The following is a 26,887-nucleotide window of genomic DNA, read 5'->3' on the forward strand; positions in this document are numbered from 1 at the left end:
ACATATGTATTTCTTAGGCTACTAAAAAAGAGTGACAGTTTCACTCTCGAAGATAAAATTCTTGCAGCACTCTCTAGCAGGGTGGAGTAAGAATCCAGGTTTATCACTGACACACTATGTAAATGTGATTTTCGTGAACTAATGTATAATCAGCATTTTGCACAACTCATTTGTACTTACACTATGACTGGATAACTATCCTTAAATACAATTCTTATAAAAAGGCAACACAGAAATAATCAGTTTATAAAAAATGCTGCTCCAAGATTTCAGGTGTGCAGAGCTGTAAGTTTACTTCAGAATAAAACACAGACATAGGGGAGAATCAAAACTTTTAGAGTTGTACTTGACCATATATTTGGACAAAGCAGAATTACACTGCATATAACAAACAGTAAAATTTCTTAAAAGTTGTTACAAATATTTTACTTTCTACCTGTACGATCATTAACATAGTTTACTATATCAAGATTTTTTTCTAAAGGCTTAAAACAAAAACAATCCTTCTAAACTACTTTCCAACAGTAAAATTTAAGTAAAATGCTTACATTCATTTGACAACAAAAAAAACATATTAAAAATGTTGTGTGGGTGGTGCAAGAGCTGCTCTTTCAGCTACAACTTTCTTCCAGGGTTATTCCTGTGGAAAGAAAGAAAAGTCTTCTTGTAAACTGTTAATAACCAAACTCCAAAACCTTTTAAAGTGATCCACCCACACACCCACACAATTACTTGAGATACTGCAAGATGAACTGTCTAATCTGCGATTCAGTAAACTGCTTACCTTTTCCTCTTTGCGTCTGTCCTTGTCTTCATTATTCTCAATCGTTTCTTCTTCATCTTCCACAATCCCATCCCCTTGGTATTTGTCATGTGTCCACTTCGGACTGCTACCTGACTTTTTGAAGTTAAAACGCCCTCTGCCACGCTGGAAAGTACCACGGCCTCTTCCTCTTTTGGCCCAATAATCCACACCATCGTCTCTGTCATCATGCTACAATAATACCAGACAAAGAATAAGGTTAGGGCACCTCTTAAATATACCCATTAAATGTCAGTAGTCTATATCAAATTTATACTATACATAGGGAAAAAAAAAAATCAAGATAACTTTTTAACAGTTCAGATCATAATTTATAGAATGGATTATGAAATATATCCTTACAATTCATGATGCTATAAAACCACAACAATAAAATAGTTTTAAGAGCCCCCCTTAGCTGTGGGTCTACTCAAATGTTTGAGTAGCAAATCTGTTATCTGTCACTTCTCTTCAGTCAGAAGAATTACTCACTAGTTTTGAGAAAAAAAAAAATCTATGATTTTAAAAGAAGAAGCTCTAGGAATGTGCTAGATATTTTTTTTTAATTATTTTTACTTTAATGCAGAGATAAAGTTCTTTATACTTATTAAGGAAAGGTAATTGAAGGCAGTTTTCAGACACCTTGCTTCACCTGTGCAACGCAGGGCAAATGAAGTTTAAACTGTTTAAATCTGACATTAACAGTAGCTGAGTTTCTCTGGTTAATAAGCTTAAAATTTGCTATCTTGCTACACAATATAGCTTAACATAGTTTGGTAAGTCTTCTGACAATCATTCTGTACACTGCATGAACACTATAGACAATTATTTAATATAAAAAAGTTTATCTTTGGAAGAGTGAGGTACACTTGCTTCAATATCTGCTTTTTTTACTTGTGATTTGGAAAGAAATCTAAACTATTAAACACATACCACACGTCTATAAAGCAGTTTATTAACAATTATATATTATAAGAACAGTTAAAGGGTGGCTTTTTTTTTAATTAAAAAATGGGGGTTTTAGAGATGAGAAAAAAGTTTAATAGCTACAATTATTTGTTCTAGCTATCATAGCATTTCTTAATGAATAGATTATCACATGTCTATGTTTATTGATCATAAAATTTTATATATGTGTGGGGAGATGGAGGAGAGCTCCTTGTACAAAAATCCAAATCGTGGCTGCATTATTTCTTGGATTACCTGTTAGCATATTTGTGACAAACTATAATGCTATAGAAGAAGCTCTAATCTTCACTACTTAACATTTTTCAGTGGTGAAACAATATCCTCAGAAGTTAGCATTGTTAAGGAAATCAACTGGAACAGAGGCTACGTATTCAGTAGACTACACTACTTACTGGGTGGTTACATCAACAGTCCTCCTTTCATAATCCAGATGGGAAAAAGGCATCAAAACTAAAGTGATTTTCTTATGACTATCACACTATTCAACTAAGAACAGAAGGACTGCTAATAACAGAGTCAGCCTACATACATCCACAAATACTGTCAGCTTTTCCTGACCTTCCACTTTCGCAGACTTCCAGACAAATCTAAGACAAAGCTCAAATGCCAGATAGACATAAATTCAGGAAAACACAGCACAAGTCTTTTTGGTTTAAAATTTGTTTTTAATAATTTTAGTCTGAGTCTGCCTTCCTCTCCATGCACTGATGCAAGTTTTGGAGATTTATTCCCCATCAGGCCACAGTTATTGCCAGCCTGATACAGACAGACACAAGAGAAGCAGAACCGGGCACTAAACCCACCCTGGTATTCTCATGGTTACGTAACTAAAGTCCTTGTCTGTACATGCATGCTACTTCTACGCTTGTAGAAAGTTTGAAAAAACAAAAGCATGCATAAGGTATCGAGTTCTCCACACCCACCAAGAAGTATTTCTTGCTTTTTGGGGTATATTCAGGATCCCACTCCTCTTCCTTCGGTCTCTTCTGAAAAGTAGTATTTGAGTTGCTGGGACCAGTATTTGTTCCAGCAAAGACTCCTCTGGCTCTTCCTCTGCCCCTAATTCGAAACTGATTAACCAAGATGTCATTTAATCCATTTACATAAAACCACAAAGAAGAGTTCAAGTTCTCTATTACTGAAAACGCTGTTTCTGTGCTTAATTACAGTATCTGCAAGTGTAAAACCATTTTCACATTCACATATTACCTTAAGTAATATAGTCAAGCATTCACTTTGAAATAATGATAAACTTAATTGAAACACATTTGAGTTCTTGACATAAATTCACCCACAACCACCAAACAAATTTCCTTTGCTGGTAAACCAGTGTGTTGCAACAAATGGTCAGCAGAAGCTTCTGAAGCTGTTCATAGACAAAAAACAAACAGAAAAACTAGATTGAAAGAAGAAAACTATCGGGGGGAAAGAAAGGTCATTTATGGTGTCAGTCCTATCAGTTACAAGAAAGTGATTCTAGAATACATACAAACAATGCAGTTTTCAAATAAGTATGTCTACTTTATGTTACTCAGTTTCAACTGCAATTCAGAAATGTACTTTAGGCCAAATCAAATTTCAAATGAGTAAACTCTTTACTCTGAAAAATGAAAAATACGTATTGTACAGAGTAACAATGCTTGAAGTGAAAAGTTGTGTCTTAAATATTCTTTATAATGAATTAACAGGATTTTAAAATGTTAGGCTAAAAAGTCTCACAGCAATAAAGAAAATACTTAACCTAGAATACACTAAGTAGTAATACATACAATTCCCTCAGCATCTAGATTTTTAGCTTGTAGAAGACATTAAACAGGAGTTTATACCTTCCATTTAAGCAGAGAAGAAAGGTTAGGCTGGGAAGATAGACTGCTAAAACCTGCAGTTACTACAGAACACCATTTCCATAAACAGCCTGGTTAAAAATACAGAACTGGGTCTTCAGAGCATCTGTACAAAAATGTGACTGAAAATTAATTCCCTTTGTTAAAAATAAGTATGTTCCATAAACATAGACTAAAAAAGATATAATTAACTAACTTCAAAGAGGAGTATTATGCCTACTTAGTTCCACAAAGTTCTAACACTGTTAATGTAGAATTTATGCCAGACAGTTTTAAAACTACTCTGAAATCAAACATACTAAAAAACAGTCTGTAAAAGGCTCATAAAGCCTGTCCAATACACTGTAGGCAAATGAAAAAAAAATGCTTAGAGAATCACTTGGAAAGTGACAGACTATCGCCTGAAAAAAACTGTACAAGAGAGGAAATACTACATGCTTTATTTCCAATAGCTTTGAAACCTTCACAAATATAGGGCACAAAAAGCAGTATCACAGTGAGGGGGCCAAAAGGATGTAGCAACAAAATTACAACAGGATTAAAAAAAAAGAGAGAACAGCATTTCCTGATATTAGGTCCTATCATCAGATTCCCTTTAAGAAAAATATCTCAAGCTTTCTTCGGCACTGTATTAACACTACCCCACCACCACATCATCTTTCAGGCAAAGAAATACAGCAGAGGAAATCCACTACGGTATTATCTTTACGGGCTTGCTTACTGCAGAGACCATCACAAAAAAAGACGAGTACACTTTCTATAGAAAGAGAAAACTGCTTTTAAACAGAACTGTTACACACAGAATTCTTTAGGAGCTGGATGTTAATGACAGTGTCATTAAAACATTCTATTTATCCTTATTTCTGTGCTCCTACTTAAAAACTATTCATGATGTTTATGTACTAGAAGCCTAGAACTAAGTATTATAGAAGCCTAGAACTAAGTATTATAGTCTATCAGCAAGTGTTAGTGAAGAATCATTGTTGATTTAACATGTAAGCCAAGCTGTCAATTTCATGAAAGTCTCCCTTACCCTATCCCCTATTCCTGCTTTGGGGAGGATTCACAACCAAAACATTTTATTTACTCCAAAAGCAGAGCAGTATTTACTGGAATGCAGCCACTATTAGACTGAATTACACAGAGGTTCCTACACTAGCCAGCCTCTATGTTTCAATATTATCCAAGCTGTATCCCTGAAGAGAAGATCCGAGTCAACAGGTTGGTCTATTTAAATTCTCCTGTTCAGACACTGTTCAGTAAGCCTGTGTGTGACCATGTATGTCATTAGGGAACGTTAACCAGTTATTATTGCACAGTCACCAGTAGTTAAATTAGTAGAAGTCTATTACATTCCCAATTCACATCTACTTAAATTTCATCTGAAGTAGCACCACTTTCATGATATGTACATGATATGATTTTATAAAGCATAAAATTATAAGTTTTCTTCAACTGATTCTCTTTGAGATGAGAGGGCGTTTTAAGCTCACTTTTGTTTAACTCAATGCCACTACCTTATACAGCTAGAAATTGTGCTGATATTGTCATATTTGATGCCTACGCCACCCAAGGATTTATACACTTATGCCACATGAGTGTTCCTTAGTATAATTACATTAAAAAAAAAAGAAAGGAGGAAGTGATGCATTTTTAGTGTTAGAAGTGTTGAACTTTGAATTTTCTAAGTAGCGACAGTTTTTCAGATGGAAGATTCAATCTTTAACTCAAGTATTGCACACCCTACATACATTTCAGGCACCCTTGTGTCTAGTTCCAAACTTTTTACACTACTACAGAACAACTTAATGTGCATTTATACCAAACAATGCCTTTTAGTGTTATTTACAGGTTATCTTAATTACAGTCTACATGAAGGAATTGTTGTGGAAGTATGAAATTACTCCTACCCATTACGTAAGTCTATTTGACAGTTTTTCCCCACCGAAACACGGAACTTGCCCTTTTTTTGTGTTTTGTTTGGGTTTTTTTTGTTGTGGTTTGGTTGGGGGGTGGGGGCGTTGTTTGTTTGTTTAAAGTGTTCCTTCTCTTTTCAAGGCCTCCTTTATTGATTCCTAGTCTTTCCTAATGCTTCTACATTTCCCATTTAAGTATCAGTAATTACATTAACATGGAATTTTTAACTTTAAAATTTTTCTGAGGGCTATAGTGGTCAATGTGTCACTTTCCAAATCACAATGCTGAAACATATTCCAGAGCTAAATTAATGAGCTTTCATGCTCACTGTGGCTAGTCCAGGCCAAAGAAACACTGAAAAATAACAAGTATACCATCTCCTCTCCTCAATAGAGCTGTTTCAAGGTTGAGGTGTATTTTTTAGTTATGCACCATTCTCTATTTAACAAGTTGCAGGCATCACAAAGGAGGGCAAAACCAAACTGAAAATGACAGGGAAAAACAGAAACTGCAAGGAGTTGAGAGGTAACAGATCACAACATTTAATCTCTACAGAAAGGTAAATTTTCATTCAGATCCTGTTAGTAAACAACATAATTATAAAAGAGCAAGGAATAAGCAAGAAATTATTTTCCTACCCTTCCACTAGGGTCTCTAGTGGTACACTAATGCATTTTTACACACCAATTAGCTGCTATTGGGCAGTGCTGGGGAAAAACCCCAACTTTTCCGATTTGGTACATCACATAAAAGAATTCAAGAATCACTGCTATGAAAGAAGTCTAGGCTAACATTAATCACTGCAACACTTCCTCATTTTATTTGTTATACTATTACTAATGGTGAAGTGTTCATAATTTGGGGAAGAGTAAAAGAGCAACTTACAAAGGTGCCTCTTGGCCTGTTGACTCCTGCAAAACCAGAGTATTCTTTCTGTTCGTGGTGGGTTTTGAACTCTTCATCTCTTTCTTTCTTGCAATCCTTTTCTTCTCGAGAACTGGATGAGGAAGATGATGGGGAGGAAGATGGGGAGGACCGAGCACGGTCTTGATCTCTTTTTTGTTTACTGAAAAATAAAAACATACACTGTGTGCTATTTTAAAAGTACTAGATAGTCTGTAACATGCTATACTAAAAGGGGTCTCTTTATATTTTATGAAAAACTATCCCCCTTCTGATGATAAAGTCACATACATGTTACATATTTCAGATGTTAAGGTGAAGTATAGTTCCACTTTCCAGCCTCCTCTTACACATTTAAATGCACTAAATGTATATTATTGCTAGTGAGTTGGAAAGCAGCAGTCTGCAAACTGCAAGTACAGGTTTTTTAGGTTTTGATGCCGTGAAGAGATTTTGTTACTTTTAAGATCTGCCTTTCTTCCGAGGCAGAAAAACAAAAATTTAAGGGAAGAAAACCCTCAAGGCGAAGTTTTACAGTAACTTTACATAGATCAGTTTGCACACTGTTGAGAAGATACCGTGTGGGCTTCCCTATGCAGATGGCTGTATGGAATTAGCCAGTGGAAGATAACGTGGATACCAAAGTCAGAAAGTAAATGGGAAACAGGAAGCATAAGTAAAAATTCATTGTATATCCAGTACAAAGCAGGGAAAAAAAACTGCTACAGCAAGACTTTTAGTAACCCCATAGTGGTACTAATTTGGCCCAATTTACAAGATTTTAATATTCTATTCAAAGGAAAGTCATACCTGAAGTAACTCTTACCACTGCTACACAGTATCCACTGAGATATGCTAATTTTTTTTTTTTTCTTAAAAACAGCCCACTGGCTTCAGACAAAAATAAAAATTCCCCTTCTCACCCATGTTAAAACCTAAGTATCAGTAAGGTTCTCATACTCTGGGTGTTATGAGTTGAAAAAGTGCGGAATCAAGCATAACGAACCAAAGTTCTTACACAAACTGTTTATAGAAATGTACTGCATTGAAGTCCAACCTCCTGATGTAGCCTGGATAATAGGACAGATTAATTTGTCATTTTTTTTTTCAGTGTTAGCTTGCTATTCCAAAGTTTTTGTCCTCATCCACCATAAGCCGTGTAAAAGACAGATAATACATATTTGCTGTAAAACAAATAATTTTAATTGTTTAAATTTAAACGTTCCATTATACATTGAAAATTGAAAGCAATTAAGCTTACAATTACAAAAGGCTAATTAGAAGCTAAAAACCTATGTAGGGACTTCAAATATTTACCTGTCATCTTTGTAAGATTTGTAATCCTTGTAATCTTTTGGAGTTTTCTCATGCTTTCTTGACCCACTGGATTCCCTGGAACCCTTTGAGTCTCCTCGTTCTTTACTTCGCTCTTTTCTACGTCGGTCAATGTCATGCCGAAGATCACCAGAATCGCACCTTAATTTTTTATCTCCCTGTAAACAAATATATATTTTGGAACAAAATTTTGAAATAAAATATCCAGAAGAGAATCTGAATGAAAAGGTAAGCTGTGCATCAATTTTCAAAAAAGCAAGATAGAATTTACCTATTTTTTTCAACACTCTTCAGCACACAAATTGACATTAAGTGAACACCCTTTACATGCAATGGCTAGATCTAAAAAAAGAACAGCTAAGAATTTCAGTTTCAAACAAGCATTCCCATCAAGCCAATAGGATATCTACTTTTTGATACAGACAGACCATAATACATGGTTTGGGAGGATGTTTACATATTCATTTCTTCTGGCAAATTGTTTTTAACAGAGCACAAGCACCTTTGCAATTCAACCATACTACTCACTGACCACCTCGGTACTTCCCCCTCCCCCCCGCTTCTATTCTTTGTATTCTTTGTCCTTGGGCAGCTTAGTGCCACAAAATTGGTCAAGAAATGTCCAAGAAAAAGGGAAGGGTGGGAGAAGACTTGACCTTATATGTGACGTTATCAATACAGCAAAATCATGCAATATAAACTGGCTTGTTAACATGTTTTACTCAAAGAAAAAAAAACCACGTTATAAATGCAAGTACTCCAGATACAATAAATACAATATTTTTTTTGTATTTTCATACACAAACACAAAGTTGAAGTTCAGATTTAAAGGGAAACACATTAAATTAAGTTCGGAAATACAGACAGGATATTTACTTAGAACCTACTTTTTGACTTTCTTCTTTAAAGACTCTCTCTTCACCTGCTAAACGGGTATGCTTCCTCAGGGTACTTGGAGAGATGTCAATCCTCCTAAATGTAAAATAAAAGCAGTGTCTTGCCATACACGTATGTGACTGTCAATGGTCTCAGACATTTCTTTTCAACAGAAAACTGAGAAACAAGGGATTTTCGCAGTAGAACAGAATTTTTTACATATAAAGCCCCACCAGAATACAGAAGCAGAGTGAAAATTAAAAACCTTGGTTCTGTTTTGTGTTAATTACGCTAGAAACACAAATATAGAAAATAGGCAGTTTGGTTTTTCAGATTTTTAACATTTTCACAGCTTTGAAGATACAAAATATGTCTAAGGAGTTATTTCAAAAGATCAGTATATGTAGCCAGCTGAAAATCCACCCCCCAAAGAAATCATCAACACTGTGGTAGTTTGCTGTAAAGTCAAAGATACTGAACAATTAAGAAAACTTGTAAAGTTGGATACTGAATATCCTCACATGCAACACAAATATAGTACACTGCATCATAAATAGCACATGATCAGAAACCACATCTGCATGCCTACCTTCTTACCTTTCAGGCTCTCAGATTTTTCAAAAAAAAGACTGCTGTAAATTAACACAAACAAGAACTAAAGTAGTATGAGATAGAAAATTTCATACTGAAGAATAAAGATACATGTACAGGGCTTCTTCTCATCTTCAAGACATATGCCCCTCAATATTTGAGCACTGCATGTGAGAAAAGTAAATATATCCCAAATGAGATACAGAGGTAGAGAAGACATCTGCTACAACACCACAGATGAAGCCAGACTTGGCTCAGATGAGTTTTTACAGAAGGGGGTTTTGGTGGGGTTTTTTGGTGTTTTGTATTTACAAAGAAATTGACAAACTGCTCCATACAGATTAGGAAAAATATTTTGGTTCTCAAAAGAAATAGTAGCAGACATTATCTGAAACACAAAGCATCTACATATGCAGTTAACATGTACCTATGTATTTCTGGGCTCTTTTGCCGGGTGCAGTGTTCTTCAGTAGCTTTTTGATATGCAGTGAACCTCTCATTTAGGGTCATTCCAGCTGACTTGAAGTATTGCTCTGTTGGTTACAATAGAAAAAACACTGTTTCATTAGTTTAATTCAACTGACAGGTATTTTACTCCTGACAGAAAGGCAAGTAGCAGGCAAAAAACATAGTATTTTCAATAAATCTATCAGGACAAGCAAATGTGGCGTTTTCCCTATTTTTACACATTCTGTAACCCAAACAAAGTAACAGTGCACAGCATCACTACAAGTCTACTTATAACTATGCCATGACTGTATTACATCTAATTCAAGCATCATTTACTGATGGGACTTGCTCATTTCAATGACCTTTTCCTCTAATGAAAGAGAAGGGAGCAATTTCTTAACAGTTATTTTATACTTTGCCCATAAGAGAAAATGAAGTTACTTTGAGTCATGAATACTTGGAATAAGTACATTTTACTATTCATCTCATCTTTAACTTAAAAGTAAGAGTTAATTCAGTGAAAACACTTAAGTGTATGCTTCAATAACTACATGAATGACCTAACAAGTCATTTCTTAAAGGAGTACAATTTCTTGATTTGAGGTTGTGATGATAAACGATCCAAGACAATTAACACACCTATATGTAAATAAATTCATTTAAGCATCTGGCATCTTGGCAAACTTGACAACTTCTCTGACAAATTTTCTCTTCCCTTCAGAGACAGTTAAATTAGCAACAGCAAAACTCAGTTTTTAAACCAGCTCAACAAATGTGTTTAAATGTAATATAGAAATACATAAAGTCATGAGCTATGAAATGTTACATATGAAGCAAGCTATCTGCTTAACAGGTCAACATACATCTGTATCAACTTACCGCCCGGCATCCAGTATTTGTCTCATAACCAACCATTAAAACTTGAAACGGCCACTACAAGGGTAGTGCCTCAATCATAATTCCATCAAACACAGGAATTTGAGCTAGCAACTCTGTTTTTATGCCATTTTTGCCAGGAAGACAGAAGGTTCAACTTTGCCTGTTTGGCATCTGTATCTTTCAACAGCTATTTTACTTTTGTAACATGGATTTTGCCATTTCAAAACACATTCCAGGACCTAGTTACAATGAAAAAGAAAACATCACTGGGCATTTTCAGCTCTACATTAATAAAGAGCTGTTCAGACTGGTCGCATCACACCAATAATGAACATAACTGCAATTTGTCAAAAGAGTTACTAAAATCGGATTACAGACTACAGTAAATTTCAAACTTAGAGAGGTTCTGCTTTCAAAAACAACCATAACTGTACATATTCTAATAACTTGACCAGATAGGCTGTTAAGCTGTTACATTTAACAGTTATTTGTTTAACATACAAAGTTTACAGAAAAACAGTCTATTCTGTGATCGACATGTGAGAGTTTCAGGAATATTATTCCACCTACAGCCTACATATGTACCACATAAGCAAAAACTTACAGAGGCTCTCACTGGACTGAGCCTTAAATCTCTTTACATATCAATAAAATAGATACTTTCACAACAAATCATTATACTCTATACAGCTGTCCCAATAAGAATTTTTTAAAATCTACTACATTATCATAATCTATTATTGCTGACTATTAGTTCCTCCTTTATAAGTAATTCAAAACGCAGGAAATCATTTCACCTTAATAATCTGAATTTTGCCAACAAAGTGAGACTTTTAACAGAACCTTAGCACGTATTTCTAACGCACAAATCTTTGCAATTCTAGAAGCTAAAGCATCTTAAAAAACAATGCTTACAATGCTTAAAAAACAATGCTGAAACTGGTCACCTAATTAAGAATTTCCACATTCCCCCTTTGTATGATGATACGTCAAAATTATTTTCACCAGTAAATTCTTCCATATTATCTCAGAACATTAAAACAAGAACAAGACAACAGCCCGGTGAAATAAAGTAAATGCTATGGAAATAAAGCATTTTAAAGAATTATCCAGATATCCTCACTGGATTTTAAGGAATTATCTATTTTTCCATCAGAAAACTTTGACAGGATAGGTGACCTAAATGAAATACATCTACTTTGATGGTCTGGGTTTGGGTTTTGGTAGGTTTTTTGGTGGGGTTTTTTGTTATTCTTGTTTGGTTTGGGGTTTTTGCATGTTTATAGTAAGCAACAGCTACTACTGTTAAATCAGAAAATAATTGGTGTATAATTCCTTTAATGGAGGTTTATTTAGCCACTGCCAAGTTCATATAAGTGAAATTCCTGGCTCCAGTACTGCAATACTGTCAAATAGGAATAAAATGAAATATCACAGTTTATTTTAGTATCATCTAGAGCACAATTTTTCTTAAATCTTATTCTTTTGAGACAAAAACGCCTTCTAGTAAGGACCTGGAAATGAGCTCTAGGGTGCTTCAAAAGGAATGCCATTGTATTTATTTACAGTGCAAAAGACACCCGTCAACCCACATTGCACCACTTAATATAAAATTGTATGCTAGAGCCATTAAAAGAAAACTAAGTAAGAAAAGACTGACCAATGTAGCATGTTTATAACTACACTGCAAAAATTCAAACTTTACATGCTAATTTATCCAGAAACATAGTATAACTGCTATTATGCTCTACACTGCTTGGGTTTTTTTTATACTAGCTTCTGTAGCTATTATCTTTCTAATTATGTTTATGTGTACCTCAAAAGGAAGAAAGTCTGACTAAATCATCATTGAAAGAGGGCTGAAACCTTCCTGTACTAGAGACAGCAAACAGGCTGAAATGAAATTGTCAGACGTATATTCAGTACAATAAACTGAATACATACCTTTGACATGATGAACCAACGACACAATGTGCTGAATAAATGACTCTGACGTGCTTTTGCTGGCCTGTGGCAACTTAATGTGGTCAAAGATGGATCGGAACTCTTGCTCCTTCTTGACGGAATGGACAAGTGTGCTAGCAAGCAGCCTGTCTTTAGTCAAGGAAGCGGGTCTAAAATGCATCAACAACAAAAAGAGACACACAAAAACAAACCACTAGTTTAAATAAAGAGGAATGACACTGCAGGCAGGTGGAGAACCACACTGTAAAGTGGAATAATTTACCTATTGGAATCATCAAGAGGTACCGGTGCCATTTTGAGTTTAACTTCAGGACGATGGGAGTCACTGGCTATCATTTTGATCCTAAGTGGGCTCTCCTCTCTGAAGGTGGATTTTTCTCTCGCATCCAGATTCTTGTGTAGAGGGGGACTGTAATCAAAGAGTTCTTTGAGCTTTTCAGACTTTACCTGCTCAGGTGACTGAGTTTCTTTCTTCATCATTAGTCTCTCAGAACTCTTGTCTTCTTCCTTGTGCTTATCTTTTGTTGCACTAGGCCTTTCCACTACATAGCCAGTCTCTTTAAGCTTATAACTTTTCTCATCTCTAAATCCATCGCTCTCTCTATTGCCCTTGATTGATATTTTAGATTTGTATTTGGCTCCTTCCTCCTCAGCATTCCGGTGAGATGCAGTAGGAAAATTTTTACCCTGATCTGCCAGGACAGACTTTCTGAACTGTCTGTAATCCTCTGTCTCCTCTGTGTCCTCCCCTTCAGAGTCATTAAACTTTTCTTTCCCAGTCTCTTTATCAACGAAAAAATCTAAAGTTTCCTGTTCCTCCCATTCCCTTTCTCCCTCTGTCCTCCCTTTTTCTGATCCTCTCTCCTTCTGGGCCTCCTTCTCCCTGGTATTACCCCTATCAAGCAGGTATACTCTAGACTCTTCATCTGTGTACCTGTGGATAGCAAAGAAGAGACTGGTAACTCTGGAGTGCATTCATTCCAGTTCACTTGCATTCCTCTTTTGTGTCAATCCCACACCAAAAAGAAGAAAATACATTCCTCTGAGCAATTTAACTTCAGCATGCAACACTTCACACACCATTAACACTGTACCCACTGTCATTTATGTACTACTTGAGGCATCTGAAGAATATAATGCCTTTCTGTAGAACACCTAAAAACTCTCTGCTTTGAGTTTATAAAAAAGCTAGTGGTTTGTTTTCTTTCTTAATCAGTACCCAGTTTCACATTCTCTTACACCAGTTATTTTTTTCCATCAAATTCACATGAAATTTGATAATTCAGACTGCAATTCATTTTTGTACTTCTTTTAGTGAAAAATTTAAAGGAGTACCATAGAAAAAAAGTGAATGATATTCAAGATTCTGCACATTTCTAAGAGAATTCCAAAATCCAACACAGGCTTAATGCATTCACTATGTTGTATACAAGCAGGGAACCTTTAGAAGGCAGCTCTCCTAAACACAGAAACACACTTACCAATTAATTATTTCAGCCACTGCCTTATCTATGCACTATTTTCACATAGGTTGTAACGCATTCACCAACTCCAATACATCTACCACAGGGGAAGCTGTATTTTTGATCTTCTAAGCAATGTATGTTTACATAATAAATCACTGACTGGACAAATTCATTTAAAAGCCTTCAATCAATCCTATATAGCATAGTCACAACTTTCCTCTATAATTCATTTTGTGAAATCCACTGAAGTATAAGTCACTTTAGAAAGGAACAGTCTAATGTCAGATTTTTACAACCTTTAAAAATTACTACTATATCAAACATTTTAAGAGCACATTGAAGAATTTTACGTTAATTGGAAAATATACATTGAACTTTAAATATGTCATCCTTCACATCACTAGAATTATGTTTCAAGAATACCAAGACCTACCCTCTTTCATAAGTAATGAAAGTCAAGGCATCAGAGTTGTGATACTACACCACACAATTAGCAATCAATGCTGTTCATGTTAACAAAGAAATCCTTGTGCAACATCTGCATTTTTAGACTTCCAGAAGATTTGCATTTCAAACTACATGAAGCATTAAAATTTTAAAATACTTGAACAGAATTCCCTCTCAAACAAGCAAGTCTGATGCACTATTCCAGTTAAGATTTTTCTTAACAGTAAATGGAGTATAAGAAAATACACTGTAAAGGAAAAGCACAAACCAATTTTTCCTCAACAATACATGTTCCTATCTCCACTAGCCAATGGCCAAGAACTTGAAGCATCTTAGGAGGAAATGGCATATGTTTCAAGCTCAACTCCAACCAGACTAAAATTAATAATATGTATTCCACATTGTGTTTTCCAAGGCAGAGTGATGATCTTGTCAAAACTCTACAACAGACAGCATTTTAAGAGGCGACATTACGTTTGTAATTTAATTCTTACCTTTTCATAAACTTTCCACCTTTCGCAGTTTCCTGTTCACCACCCTCTGGATAAAATGACCGCACTCGAGCCTCCTCACGGGGAGCACTCTGTGATGGGATTGTCTTTGCAGGGCTTCTCCTCGAAGGGATATGATGCAATGGGCTATTCTGAGAAGGACTATAACGGCTAGAACCATTTCCAAGAGAACCAGAGCCAGACCTCTCAGGACTATGCTGAATGGAATGGGAATGTTGAGGTGTGTCCTTTGCTGAGTGGGCTGTGCTAAGCAAAGGGGCATCAGAGCAAGATGAACTCTGACTAGGTGGGGTGGCAATAGAAGGACTATGGGGTGACCTTGGACTGTTATCATACGCTGAAAGGCCAGGCCAAATGTCGCCAGAAGCTGCTGATGATTTGTTAAAATCGTCAAGAGACTCCGATGGGTCATGTTCAAATGTATCTTTCTGTTCATCTTGTGATTTATTTTTCAAGGGGCTATCTTGCAAAGGAGCCCCTTCAGTTTTCTTTGCCTGCTTTTCCAGAGACGCACGTCTTTTGGAAGAGACAGGTGATTTGCTGTATGGGGATGAAGAACGAGATGAAGAGGACCTCGGGGACCTGGAAGATCTGTAAGATCGACGAGACCTGCTCCGGGACCTCTGGGAAGACACAGACCTTCGTTTTGGACTTCTGGAACGTGACCGGCCACGCCTAGGGCTTCGGGAGTGTCTTCGGTTCCAGACAGGCCTATAACCTCCACGATGGTATCTACCACCTCCTCCTTGATAATACCCTCTACCTCTTCCTCTGTAACCATAGGGACGTCTCATTCCTCTATTATTTCTGTAATCTCTGCGATAATCTCTAGAATAAACACGATCCCTGCTGCGAGATCGTGAGTATGTCCTTGACCGAGACCTAGAACTAAAATTAAAAAGCAAACATCAACATTTGACAAATGGAGTATAAAAACAACAACAACAAAGTGCCTTGCCACTAAATGCTAGATTTCTCAAATGCAGTCAGAATGGTAAAGGAAGCAGACTAACAGTCTTAAAGTAACTTCTACAATCTATTATTTCTGTCTCAAAAGATTATAATATTATAAACATGCCTACACTCCTAAGGACTGTGAAACTTAGACTTCAGCATCACATGATTAAGACATTACCAGCCTCAGTGGCCTGCCCTGCCATTAGAGATTATCACCATTCTGGAGCATGGCATTCATTTCCTCAGCCACCATGGTTCACAGCCTCGAACATGAAGTTACATGACCCCCAGTTTAATATGCCAGCCTGTGGACAGCAGCTGATGAGGCAGTAAACATTCAATTCAGCCATTTCTTTCATGGGAGATGGTAATGTCCACTAGTAAGAAAGATGAGGCAAAGGCTGGAGACAACTGAGAAGACAAGATACAGCAAAGCTTATCTGCTGAAGCCTTAAGTTACTCCAGATCTGAAAAGCTGCATGAGAAATACAGAACAAATCACAGGGAAAGAGACTGGACAAAGAAAACATTATGTGAAGGGGGAGGGGAGAATCAAACGAGCCACAAATCATGAAGAACCATTAGCATTCTGAAATTAGCTTGAGATGCAGGAAAAGAGAAAAAACAGCCAAGTATTAGACAACTGAAGTAACAGAAATTACATTCAAAGCAGAATTTACCTACAGCCTAAAATGAAGTAAGACCCCAGGCTCACTTTTGCCACAGCACCATGCAAGTGAAAAATAATTTCCAGACAAAAACTCATATACTAAACCAACTTTTCATGCAGTAAGACATCAATTTACCTGTATCTCTTTTTTCTAGAATGTGATCTGGATCTTGACCTAGAGCTGGACTGAGATCTGGACTTTGATCTTGAAGAATGGGATCTAGAGTTAGATCGACCCATTTTTCCCAGTAGATATACTCCTTCCCAAAAGGAAAAGCAGTGAAGGGAGGGGGGAAAAAAAAAAAGGGAAGCAACTATTTAGAGGCCACGTAAATCATATAGATGAACAAAATTTTTATATGCTAAAATGAGAATATTAGAAAGAGGTATAGTATTTCCTAAACCAAAGAACTTTGAAGACAATATGAGTATATTTATTAGTAAATTAAAAGCTCAACCACATTTTAAAGAATTTAACGTAGCTACAGTGCACACAGTTTGTCTGAAAAGATAAAGTATAACAGTAAAAGGTTTTCCAGGTTTAATTGCAAACTGATCCTGTAGGAGAGAGGAAGCAACAACACAACAAAAAGTTTCTGCAAATTAAGGCAAGAAATAACGTTAAGAATGGACAATTACACATTTTAATATATTTGAAACAAAATTCTTGCTATTTGTGTGGTTTATAGTTTCCTTGCATTTCCAATGCACTAATCCTTCTCTGGAAGGACTTTACAGTCCCCTACAATGTACCTTTTACATAAGCAAAGAAAAAGCCCTCAAGTACACTGTCCAGCAGTTGCTGGTTTGAGCCAGGGGTATTATTTCTCTTAACCACATGTACTAAAGCTAATCACTCTGATCCGATTTTCCACCAGTCAATATGCCCACCCTGCACCTTTTTAAGTTAACTTTGCTTTTTAAACTACATGTAAAATGCATGGCCAACTTAACTAGTTAAATAATATGGCTTGTAACAGAATTCAACGTTCTTCAGCTCAAACTAAGCTATGAAAATTACAATTTATTATGAAGCAATGAGTCCTAAAAGAAAATAAATTCATAATACACCAGCATTTCTTCTTATGTACACTCAGATATTGAGAATTAATTAGTGATAATTAGTGCTAGCCATAAAAAAAAATACACACCTTTTCTTTTCAGATCAGTGGCTAAAAATCCCCAATTTAATTAATAAAAAACTTTGACCCATTACCATTTTCTTTTGAAATTGCCCAGCTTAAAAAAAAAAAGTCACATTAGACAACCTGAATATAAACTGTGAACAAGTAACTACACATTTTCAGGCCTTTGTATGCTCAATACCCATGATCCTCATTGTTTAATAACAATTAAAACAAAAATAGAAAACCCAAACATTTAGCTTTTGTATTGCAAACACACACGAAAGCCTAGAATTATTGTATTTGAAAATACAAGCTCAACAAAACAAGCACTTTCTGTCACAAGGTACTTTATATAATCTTTCTTGTTACCTGGGTGATATTTCAATTATGTAAAGACAAATAAACAGCGTTAGAGCTTAATGTAAATGTAACAGAATTTCAGAGATTTGACACATATAAGAGAACCCAAAAGAAAGCAGCAGACCAACCTTTCCCCTATCAACTGGTCCCTCCTGCCCCATATGACTTTCCCCACCACAGTAGCACAAGACTTTGCAAGGCCCCAAAGAAATGTAACATCATCTGAAACTAACCCAGCAAAAAAATAGTTTTAACCTAAACTAGCTTTCCATTTAACTAAGAAAAAAATCATTTACCTTGGAGAAGAATAATATGTCGAATGCTGTCTTTTAGTGGCTCCTTCCATTAAAAAGCAAATTTGCATAACCTATACTCAGAAGATGGCTTCTAATTCATTGTGTTCAATTAAACTCACAGAAAATGGCTTATAAACTCTTATGCTCATTTACTCACAGGCAACATAAATTTAGAGGTTTTAAACTGTTGTAAGAGATGAAGCATACCCATTTTCCAAGTGATAGAAAAAAAAAACACCCAGAGGTTTTTTGCTATTACAAGTAGTTTTCAGACCAAACTTCAGATGCACATAAGTTTATAATACAACCAAATCTCAGCTTTAAAGGAAATTTTATTTTCCCTGTATTGAACAATAACATTTATACATTTGCATTCTATGTAGGACAAGTATGTATATACTGTATGATAGTTGACCTTTACAAGAGATAGACTTATTTCAGAAAGGTCTATATATTGTAGTGTCTTATTGCAAGCATAAATTTTAGGAAAACAAAATCAATTCTCCTCTTAAATGGTTGGGTTCAATCAGAACATTTAAAAATAGAATTAAGTTAATCTTACCTCAAACTGTTAGTTGGTGCCAATGAAGCAATTATTTCAAAACCCTCTATTTGTGCTTTCAGCAATACTGATCCCTATACAGAACAGAAAAAGAGACTGTCAAAAGACATGAACTTTTACTAAAGTGCAGGTAATACCTTTTGCTTAAATTGGTTCAAACATTAATCTGTTTATCATGAAAAGACAACACATAAGAAATGGCAAATTTACTCTTGGACTCAGTGAAGCAGCATGTTAAGACTGGAGCAGCTTAAAAGCTAGCCACTGTTGAGGGGCAAATCCTACTCCCCTTCCACACACGATCACTCCTCCTTCAACCTTGCTTACAAGGCTGTGTAACACATTATCCTCACCTTCACAACAGCCCTAACACCTTTTGGGTCCTTCAGTGAGCAGGCTCTTGATACCTAGAAATCATTTTCATATGGCTAGGTTATCAAACTGGCTTAATGAAGGGCCAAACAAGTGCCAGAGGTGGATTATGTGGGAAAGAACAGCATGCACGCAGCCAGGAGAAGGGGGCAAAAAGTACAGTGGCAAATTGTTAGCCCAGTTCAAACTCTAACATACAGTGTTGCACTTAACTGGCGCTATCTTTTAAAAAAAAAAAAATAAATAATGGGATGAGGACTTCATACAACAGTAAAAGCTTTATATTTAGGTTTCTTCTGCAACATTTATAGAAGCATTACTCTGTTATACCTTATTGTTTAAAATGCATACGTATATGAGTTTACCTAGATAACCATCATCTTCAAAAATAAGCTTTTTTACAGGTATACGGAAACAAAGCATAACTGCAATAATGAAACCATTCTCAAATGTATGAACTTTTCACTGGCCTGAGCTTTTAATTACCTCAAAGCCTTACAACTATGTATACATTCATAGTCTGATTCAACATTAAGCAAACTTTCCAGTTCCACTCAAGTAGCTCAGAATTTTGTCCCAATTCAATACAGACGGCACAGATCTCCCAGAAATTCTGCATCTCAACCATTTATTCATTAAAGCCAAAGCCATAAGACATCCACTGCTCCTAAATGACACTTTCACACTTGTTCATGGATGTTTTCAATGTTTTCTTCATCTAAAAGAAGAAATGTAGCACTTGTGTCCATAAACACTGCTTTCAAAAGTCCACTTACCATTCACTAGTAGTGACCAAGATATTTCCAATTTCTACAAAATATATGCTTTAATAAGATTAAGTTTTTACTTCTCATCATCAGCAAGCATGAGTCTCTGAAGGAGCACAGTAGTGTATCGGACCATTTCAGATCTTGTCTAGACAAAAGGCGAGATGGTATTAGCTAGCAAAGGTTAATTAAGGCATTCAGAAGTCTAGTACAGAAAAAGTAATACAAACTGCAGCTAAGTGGTTGAAGTTCAGTCCGAGATTTTAAATCAATATTTAAATCACCTCTACTTCTGACTTTTAAAAACAGTCTCTTGGTGTTAGCTGAAATCCAAAATCCTAATTTAGACAAGTCTTTGAATCCCAGGAATATAGAACAAGATAGTTACTTCACCTTTAAAACCTCTAGGCAGAAGGCAGGATCTTAAATTACTATAGCTCAAACTCTGGCAGTCATTTCCATACAGTTCTAGGAATCTTTTCTTAACAACTGGCAAAGGTAAGAAGTAGCCACAAATTTTTTATTTTTTTTTTTTTTTTTAAAAAAAAACCCAGCCATTGGAAATACCACGTCCAACCCTGGCAGATGAAAATATATTTGCTGCCCTTCTCTCTAATATTTTTTTTTTTAAAGAAGGATATGGATATAACATCTTAAAAGAAAAATAGAATAGAAATCGAATAGAAAACCTTAAATATTGAATAAAAAAAACCCTCAACTATTTGCAGCTTTTGTTTCCATTTCATTATAATAGGTAAAAGCTTGACACACAAACCCCATTTTCCAAACAACATTCATACTTGGGAACATAAGTAAAAAGACTACATCCCTGGTTTTTTGAATAAAGGTTCGTCTGTGTAAATATTCTCACAATATACAAAAACCTAAAATGTTATTAACCTCGATTAAAGCTAATTTAGAAAATAATAGTGGTAGATATAGAAATACGTAGGAAAAGAGCTCCTTTATAACAATAAGCTTCTACAAGCTTCACACTTTCATAGAAAAAGTACACATTCCTCTGAAAGCATCACAACTACAAAATATTGTTTCACAGTATCAAACAAAATCACCGACAGCCTCGTCCTGCAGACTCTCATGCTCATTGTCAGTCTGTAGTAGCTACACCATGTCAAGTACGGGCACGGAGTGGTATAGGGCAATGAAAAAAGAGGTGCTAAGCATCATATGTTGCTACACTACATCATCAATCACTAAATCAAAAGACTAGTTGCCCCTCTCACTTCAGTGCAGGAAGCTTATCTCTGGACTAGTCTCAGAAGAGACGCAGAGTCTGCCAAAGGTGCGTATTAAGATATGACACAAGATGTCATCGCTAACGCGGAGCATTTTTAAGAGAGGGCTGTAACTGCTAGGAACATGGTCTATGCCTGCAACACCAGGGCTGTAATGCACAAGCTTTTTGCAACTCAAGCTTCTTTTTCCCTTGCCTTCCGCCCTAAATATGCAAAAGGAGATGCCTGGCTCTCAACCATTTCACTCCTGTGTTAGAAAATCTGGATATTACAAAGGAAGCTGCTGTAGCTCCACAGTACTTTAAACCAGAATAAGCTGGCACTGCTAGTTTAAAGAAACAGTCCTATCTCTCCTATCCTTTGTTTCCTCACATCCCTGATGATCTTCTCCCTTATGCTAGCACAAGTATTTCTGCAACCACACAGTGAACTAGATCAGAAAAATGTATGGACCACCAGGATCAGTTTCAATACAAATTATTTTCCTATATGGTTCATGACACAGCCCCACAAACATTTGGGCCAAAACAGGGAAGCTGCAGTAGTAGCAGCCAGACAGGACTGCTTCTTTTGGCAGCACTGCAATCTTAAAGCTTCCCTGAAACCAGCTTGGCAAAGCCATCAGCAGCAACAAACTTCGAATTTAAGGTTTTTAACAGAACTTGCAAGCAGCTTTAAAAAAAAATAAAATAAAATTTAAACACCCTCCACACACCCCCCCCAACAAAAAAACCCAACCCATCCCCAAACAACCAAACCTTAACACAGAAACCTAGAGGTTTTTAAAAAACGGTTAGTCCACTACCTGTCAGATACTGTATCACATTCACGACCAAAGAGGGAGTCAAGAAAAGTTTCTTAACAACATAACAGCAGGATCTTTGGGTGTCTTAAATCAGCCTCAGCCAGCAAGTGTGACCATCAAGCAAAAACAAGATACACAACAGAATCAGGCTCATTCCAATACAAGCAACACAATAATGAGGAAGTAAATATCACTGTTAGCATTCACTGTGTTTAAAATAAAAATGAAGGACAAAGAAAACTGTTCCCAATTCCTGGTAAACACTATTTTTAAGAGTCTTTACTATACCACTGATGTTAAAGTTTTCTCAGGGTACACAGGCTGCAGATGCAACGTTATCTGTTAAGCCATTTTAAAAGTTTTACACCACATGGAAATTTTTGAAGACATTTTAGGACAGTTATACCCACTTACTCTAGCAAAACACTGCTTCCTCTTAGCTTCATTATTTTAGCTATCCTTCAGTTATAGTTATTTAGTAGTCTACACTTCTCTTTCTTAAGCATTACTTTAAAGCTGTCAGGGAGATTTAAGTCAAAATCTTGTTAAAGTCATTCACAAGCTGTTGTCAAAATGCATTTTCATTCAGAGATTCAGGCTTCAAAAGAAATCAGGATTATACAATCAGACAAAACAAAAGGGGATAGGACAGGCTTCAAGAAATCCCACAAAATTTGTAATATTCTCTCATAATAGACATACTGAAAGTCAGTCTTATTGAGACAGCAGTGCATCTATTCAGTGCTTGTGCATCTGTCATGCTTTCTTATCCACCCTTTACCTTCCACTCCCTCCTTTTTAAATGCCCACAAACTTAACAGCAGCACATCACAAATAAGAATAGAATGCATTTCATTAGTGACTGTCAAGCCATACTACTCGGATCAATTACTAGAATCCTCCAAATACTAAAATGCCATCACAAATTTGCCCAAACTTTCCTGGAATGTAACATTAAGAGCTGGGAAGCATATTTTCCCCCTATTTTATATTCTTGCTGTATAACATCATCTTCATTATCCACACAATTACAAAAACAAAACAGACCCATGTAAGAATTACAACATGAAAAGTCAGCTGCAACAGTAAAACATAAGAAAGCCCTTTTCCTAATTCATTCATTTCTATAAAGACAACAATATAAAATATTTGCAAATTAAGTCAAAAAACAGCATCCTAGTAACAGTAAAATCAGCTCTGCAAAACCATCATATGATTGGTAGCAGTTCTTTTATGTAAAACTATTGGCAAACAAAAGCATGTTTCTCCTCTAACTAAAAACACAGACATCAAAGTGACTCGTTCTAAGAATTTTGTCAATACACAAAAAGGAATTAGCATGGTTTTGGATAAACATTGTTTTGGATAGCCGTTCTTATTATGTTTTTGTGTTTTAAACACCATGTTTTCATATGCCCTTACACAGCGGCTTCCACAATCTCTTTGCAATTAACTATAAGCAGGCTGCCGCAGAAAAGGCTATCTTCCCTCTCTCATTTGTTGCAAGACCAATATTCATATAGGTGCTTGGTGAGCTGGAGCAGTGAACTGAACCAGAAGAAAACTACTCTGGACGAAAAGACAAAGCTGACTTTTCAGCCGCATCACCTCCCAGATCCCATTTACCACAAGGCTGCATGGAGGCCAGTGCCAGCACAATGAACAAGACAGCGATGCACTTTTTCAGAATACCTTTGGGAGAAACTCTCACACAGATAAAATAAACTGAATACAGTTGTAACTCAAAGGCTTACTTTCTTCAATAGTTTCCTTCACCCATCTCCACTACTTGTAAACAAACCCCAAATGTTCTCTGGCATTCTTCAAATCCCTACACCACAAACTCTCCTTGACAACCAGCCCGATTCTAATCCATCCAAATACCTGCAGCCTAGTTCCAAACAACAGCTCCCTGCTGACCCTTTCTAAATTCCTACCACCACTCCAAGTTTTCTGCATCCCCAATGGCAACAGACCCTTCCCCACGGCACATGCTCGCCCTTCGTTCCCCCTTCCCCTCAAGAAAGAGTCCCTCAGCCACAACCTTCACCTGGGGAACTGCTCCACACAGCCAGACCCACTAAAGCCTTTCTCAAGCCACGGACCCAGTGCTCAGGATTGAGGCAGTCACACCCCAAGTACCGATCTATGTAACACATTAAACCTCTTCCTGCCATTCAGCACAGCCTGTCACTCAACATCAAAAGGGACGAGTGGGAGGAAGCAATTCCTACCCTCCCTCCCACAAGAAGCTGCATGCTTGGAGTGCACCTTGGAGCCAGAGCCTTTACCCCTTCTTATTTTTCCCACTTTTGTCTAAAGCAATGAGGTTATCGGAAAGGAGAAAGAAGAGGAAGGAGAAAGACAACAGCTAGACAGCATTTTCCTGGAACCCCACGCTCTTTAATCAATCCTTCCCACACTGAGAACAACTATTCTAAGGGATGCTTTTATTTATTTATAATAAACCAACCATTACTCAAGCAGTGACTACTTGCAGTGTCAAGAACTCCTTTGTTCTGCATGTCCCCGGGCCTTTCTGTAGTAAAATTTAACTGCTACTGTTAAGTTAAAACTTTGATCTCAGAGATAAACAAGTGACAAGCTGTACTGACTCGGTAAAAGATCACCATGACAAACAAAACAAGAATCTGATTTACATATGAAAATTAAAGGCGAAAAGTAGGGGGTTTACAAAGCAAATGAGAAATAAAGGACAAAATCCCGCAAAGGTTGTATCCATTATCATCAACACCGGGAATGTAACAGCCCCTTTCAGCAAGGCGCATAAAAACCCACCCCAGCCCCTCACCGGCTTTTGCAGGCATTTCTAAACAGGGCAGTTAAGGCACAGGGAAGCAAGCAGGAGCATAGCATTGAAGACACAAGCACTGGAACCGCAGTCATGCCCGAGGGGAAGTTCCTGCAACGAGCGTAAAGGCTGATCCAGTACCGGGAAGCATCCTTTCACCCCAGCACCGCTTCCCTCCTTAAGAGTCACACCCGCGAGGATAACGGGGAGATTTTATATTCCTGTAACCAGTGCTGCACGGCCAACTCCGCGGGCCCATCTCCCACAGGGATGGCGGAAAGGCTGCAAACCCAGGTCGGCCGGGGTGGAGGCCCAACGGGACAGGCCGCCCATTCCGCGCAGCCCCCCCCCCCCCCGCTCCCGCTTCGCGGCGGGTTTACCGAAGCCGCGCACCAGCTCAAGGCGGCTCGGCGGCCGTCCTCCCGCCGCCGTTTCCCTCCCTACCTTCGCTCCCGGGGCCGCCGTGCAGGCCCAGGGAGGAGCGACCCCGGCTCGGCTCGGCTCGACTCCCGCAGGAAGCGGCGGCGGCAGCCCGCGGCAGGGTGGTGACGGCGGCCGCCTGGCCCCTCCCCGGGGGAGCGGTTGGGCCCGTGGCCCCGGGGGCTGGCGCGGCTGAGGGGGAGACGGGGGGGGGGGGGGGGGGGGGGAGAGCGGAGGATAATGGCTGCGGAGCGCCGAGGTCACGCGGCGGGGAGGGGCGGGACGGCGCGGCGCGCGGGCACCGCGCGGCGGCGGGTAGGGGGAGGCGGGAGATGCGGCCGCGCGCGGGGGGCGCGAGCGGCGTGGGGGGGGGGGGGGGGGGGGGGGGAGCGAGCTGCTCCCCCTCAGGCTCCCCCCGCCATCTCCCCCCGCTCCCCGGGGCCGGTTCGGCCGCGGCTACGCACGCCGCCGTCCCGCAAAGCCTTCCCGCGGCCTCTTCCCCTCCGCCCCTTCCTCACCTGGCGGGCGGAACTCCCGGCGGCCCCGCTCCCTTATGGCAGCTCGGCGGCCATTTCCCGTCTCGCCGGAGGAAGAGACGCGGGGCCCAAAGGGAAAAAGAAAAAACCACCATAGAGAGCGGGGGGCGGCGGCCGCCGCCGCGGGCGCGTCACTTCCGCCCTGGGCGGCGAAACACCGGCACCGCTCACAGCCCCGGCGCCATCTTGGTTTTGGGTAGCCGTCCGCAAGGAAGATGGCGGCCCGCGGCGCTCCTGGCCGATGGCAGGCCGCCGCCGGGCCTGTGCCCCGGCAGAGCGGCGTGGCCCTGCCCTGCCCTACCCTACCCCCCACCACCCCACACACACACACGCTCTGTCCCACGGCCGGGGGCACCGTGCCCCGCCGGCTGCAGCTCCTCCTTCCTCCTCCCGCACCGCCGCGACTAAAAGCTGTCGCCTTTTACCCTCTCCTTCCCGAAAGAGCGACCCGAGGGGTCGGGGCCCCCCCGCCGCAGCCTGGTTACCTGCTGGACGGGGCGCGCATCCATCCACAAGAGTTGCTGGGAAGGGCTTTGTGAAGCGGAGCCCGGGCAGCGGATCACCGTCAAGCGGCATTGGCACCCGATGCTCCCCTGCACCAGGAAGGAGATCGCGTAGCAGCGGTGCTTTACTGCAGCAGCTTTTGCAGCAGATGTGTGCCTATCGCTTGGTTGCAAGAACAGCAGCGCAGCGTTTGGTTAAAGTGTGCCCGACGAAACTGCCCGCAGGGTTTATGTACCACCAAAAAAGTGCAGCAAAGGGCTGTGGGTGGACGGTATTGACTGATGCACAAAGATGTGCGTCGGCTGAGTAAGTCCTAAAACTTAGGCTACTCAAATCTTACACAGACGATTTATTTTTTTTAAAAGGCTAGTGCATATTATTTCTAAGGCAAGGAAAAAAAACTATAAATAAAAATGAGCAGGAAAGGATGCGTATGCACAATTTTAACTGAGTTTTTAAATTCGGGGGACGGTGACTGGGAGGCAGC

At 38.6% G+C, this 26,887-nt stretch overlaps 1 protein-coding gene across 9 annotated transcripts; it reads right to left on the minus strand.

The window, feature by feature from the left end:
• On the minus strand, positions 1 to 26,887 carry BCLAF1 (BCL2 associated transcription factor 1). Of its 9 annotated transcripts, none has more exons than XM_049799850.1 (13): positions 26,382 to 26,887; positions 18,929 to 19,002; positions 16,720 to 16,843; positions 14,939 to 15,844; positions 12,794 to 13,465; positions 12,511 to 12,680; positions 9,665 to 9,770; positions 8,658 to 8,742; positions 7,753 to 7,928; positions 6,418 to 6,598; positions 2,695 to 2,841; positions 785 to 994; positions 2 to 640 (listed from the first exon to the last, which is right to left on the minus strand). In XM_049799850.1, exons 3-13 carry the CDS (start codon positions 16,821 to 16,823, stop codon positions 635 to 637), a joined length of 2,763 nt encoding a protein of 920 aa, XP_049655807.1. In that variant the 5' UTR covers positions 16,824 to 16,843; positions 18,929 to 19,002; positions 26,382 to 26,887; the 3' UTR covers positions 2 to 634. The 9 variants fall into 9 exon arrangements, 7 of the variants coding, with proteins under 7 accessions (XP_049655811.1, XP_049655807.1, XP_049655806.1 ...); XM_049799849.1 differs by lacking the exon at positions 26,382 to 26,887 and adding an exon at positions 25,879 to 26,328; XM_049799851.1 differs by lacking the exon at positions 26,382 to 26,887 and adding an exon at positions 25,385 to 25,485.

Source organism: Accipiter gentilis, chromosome 5 (genome assembly GCF_929443795.1).
Source record: "Accipiter gentilis chromosome 5, bAccGen1.1, whole genome shotgun sequence".
NCBI classification, from domain to species: Eukaryota; Metazoa; Chordata; class Aves; order Accipitriformes; family Accipitridae; genus Astur; species Astur gentilis.

Excerpts from the sequence above, each read along its gene's own strand:
- BCLAF1 (XM_049799850.1), bottom strand. The coding sequence starts at position 16,823 with ATGGGTCGATCTAACTCTAGATCCCATTCTTCAAGATCAAAGTCCAGA. Across the intron at positions 15,845-16,719 it reads TCTAGAAAAAAGAGATACAG|TTCTAGGTCTCGGTCAAGGA; the intron begins GTAAATTGATGT and ends TTTTAATTTTAG. Across the intron at positions 9,771-12,510 it reads GTTGGTTCATCATGTCAAAG|AGCAATACTTCAAGTCAGCT; the intron begins GTATGTATTCAG and ends TGTAACCAACAG.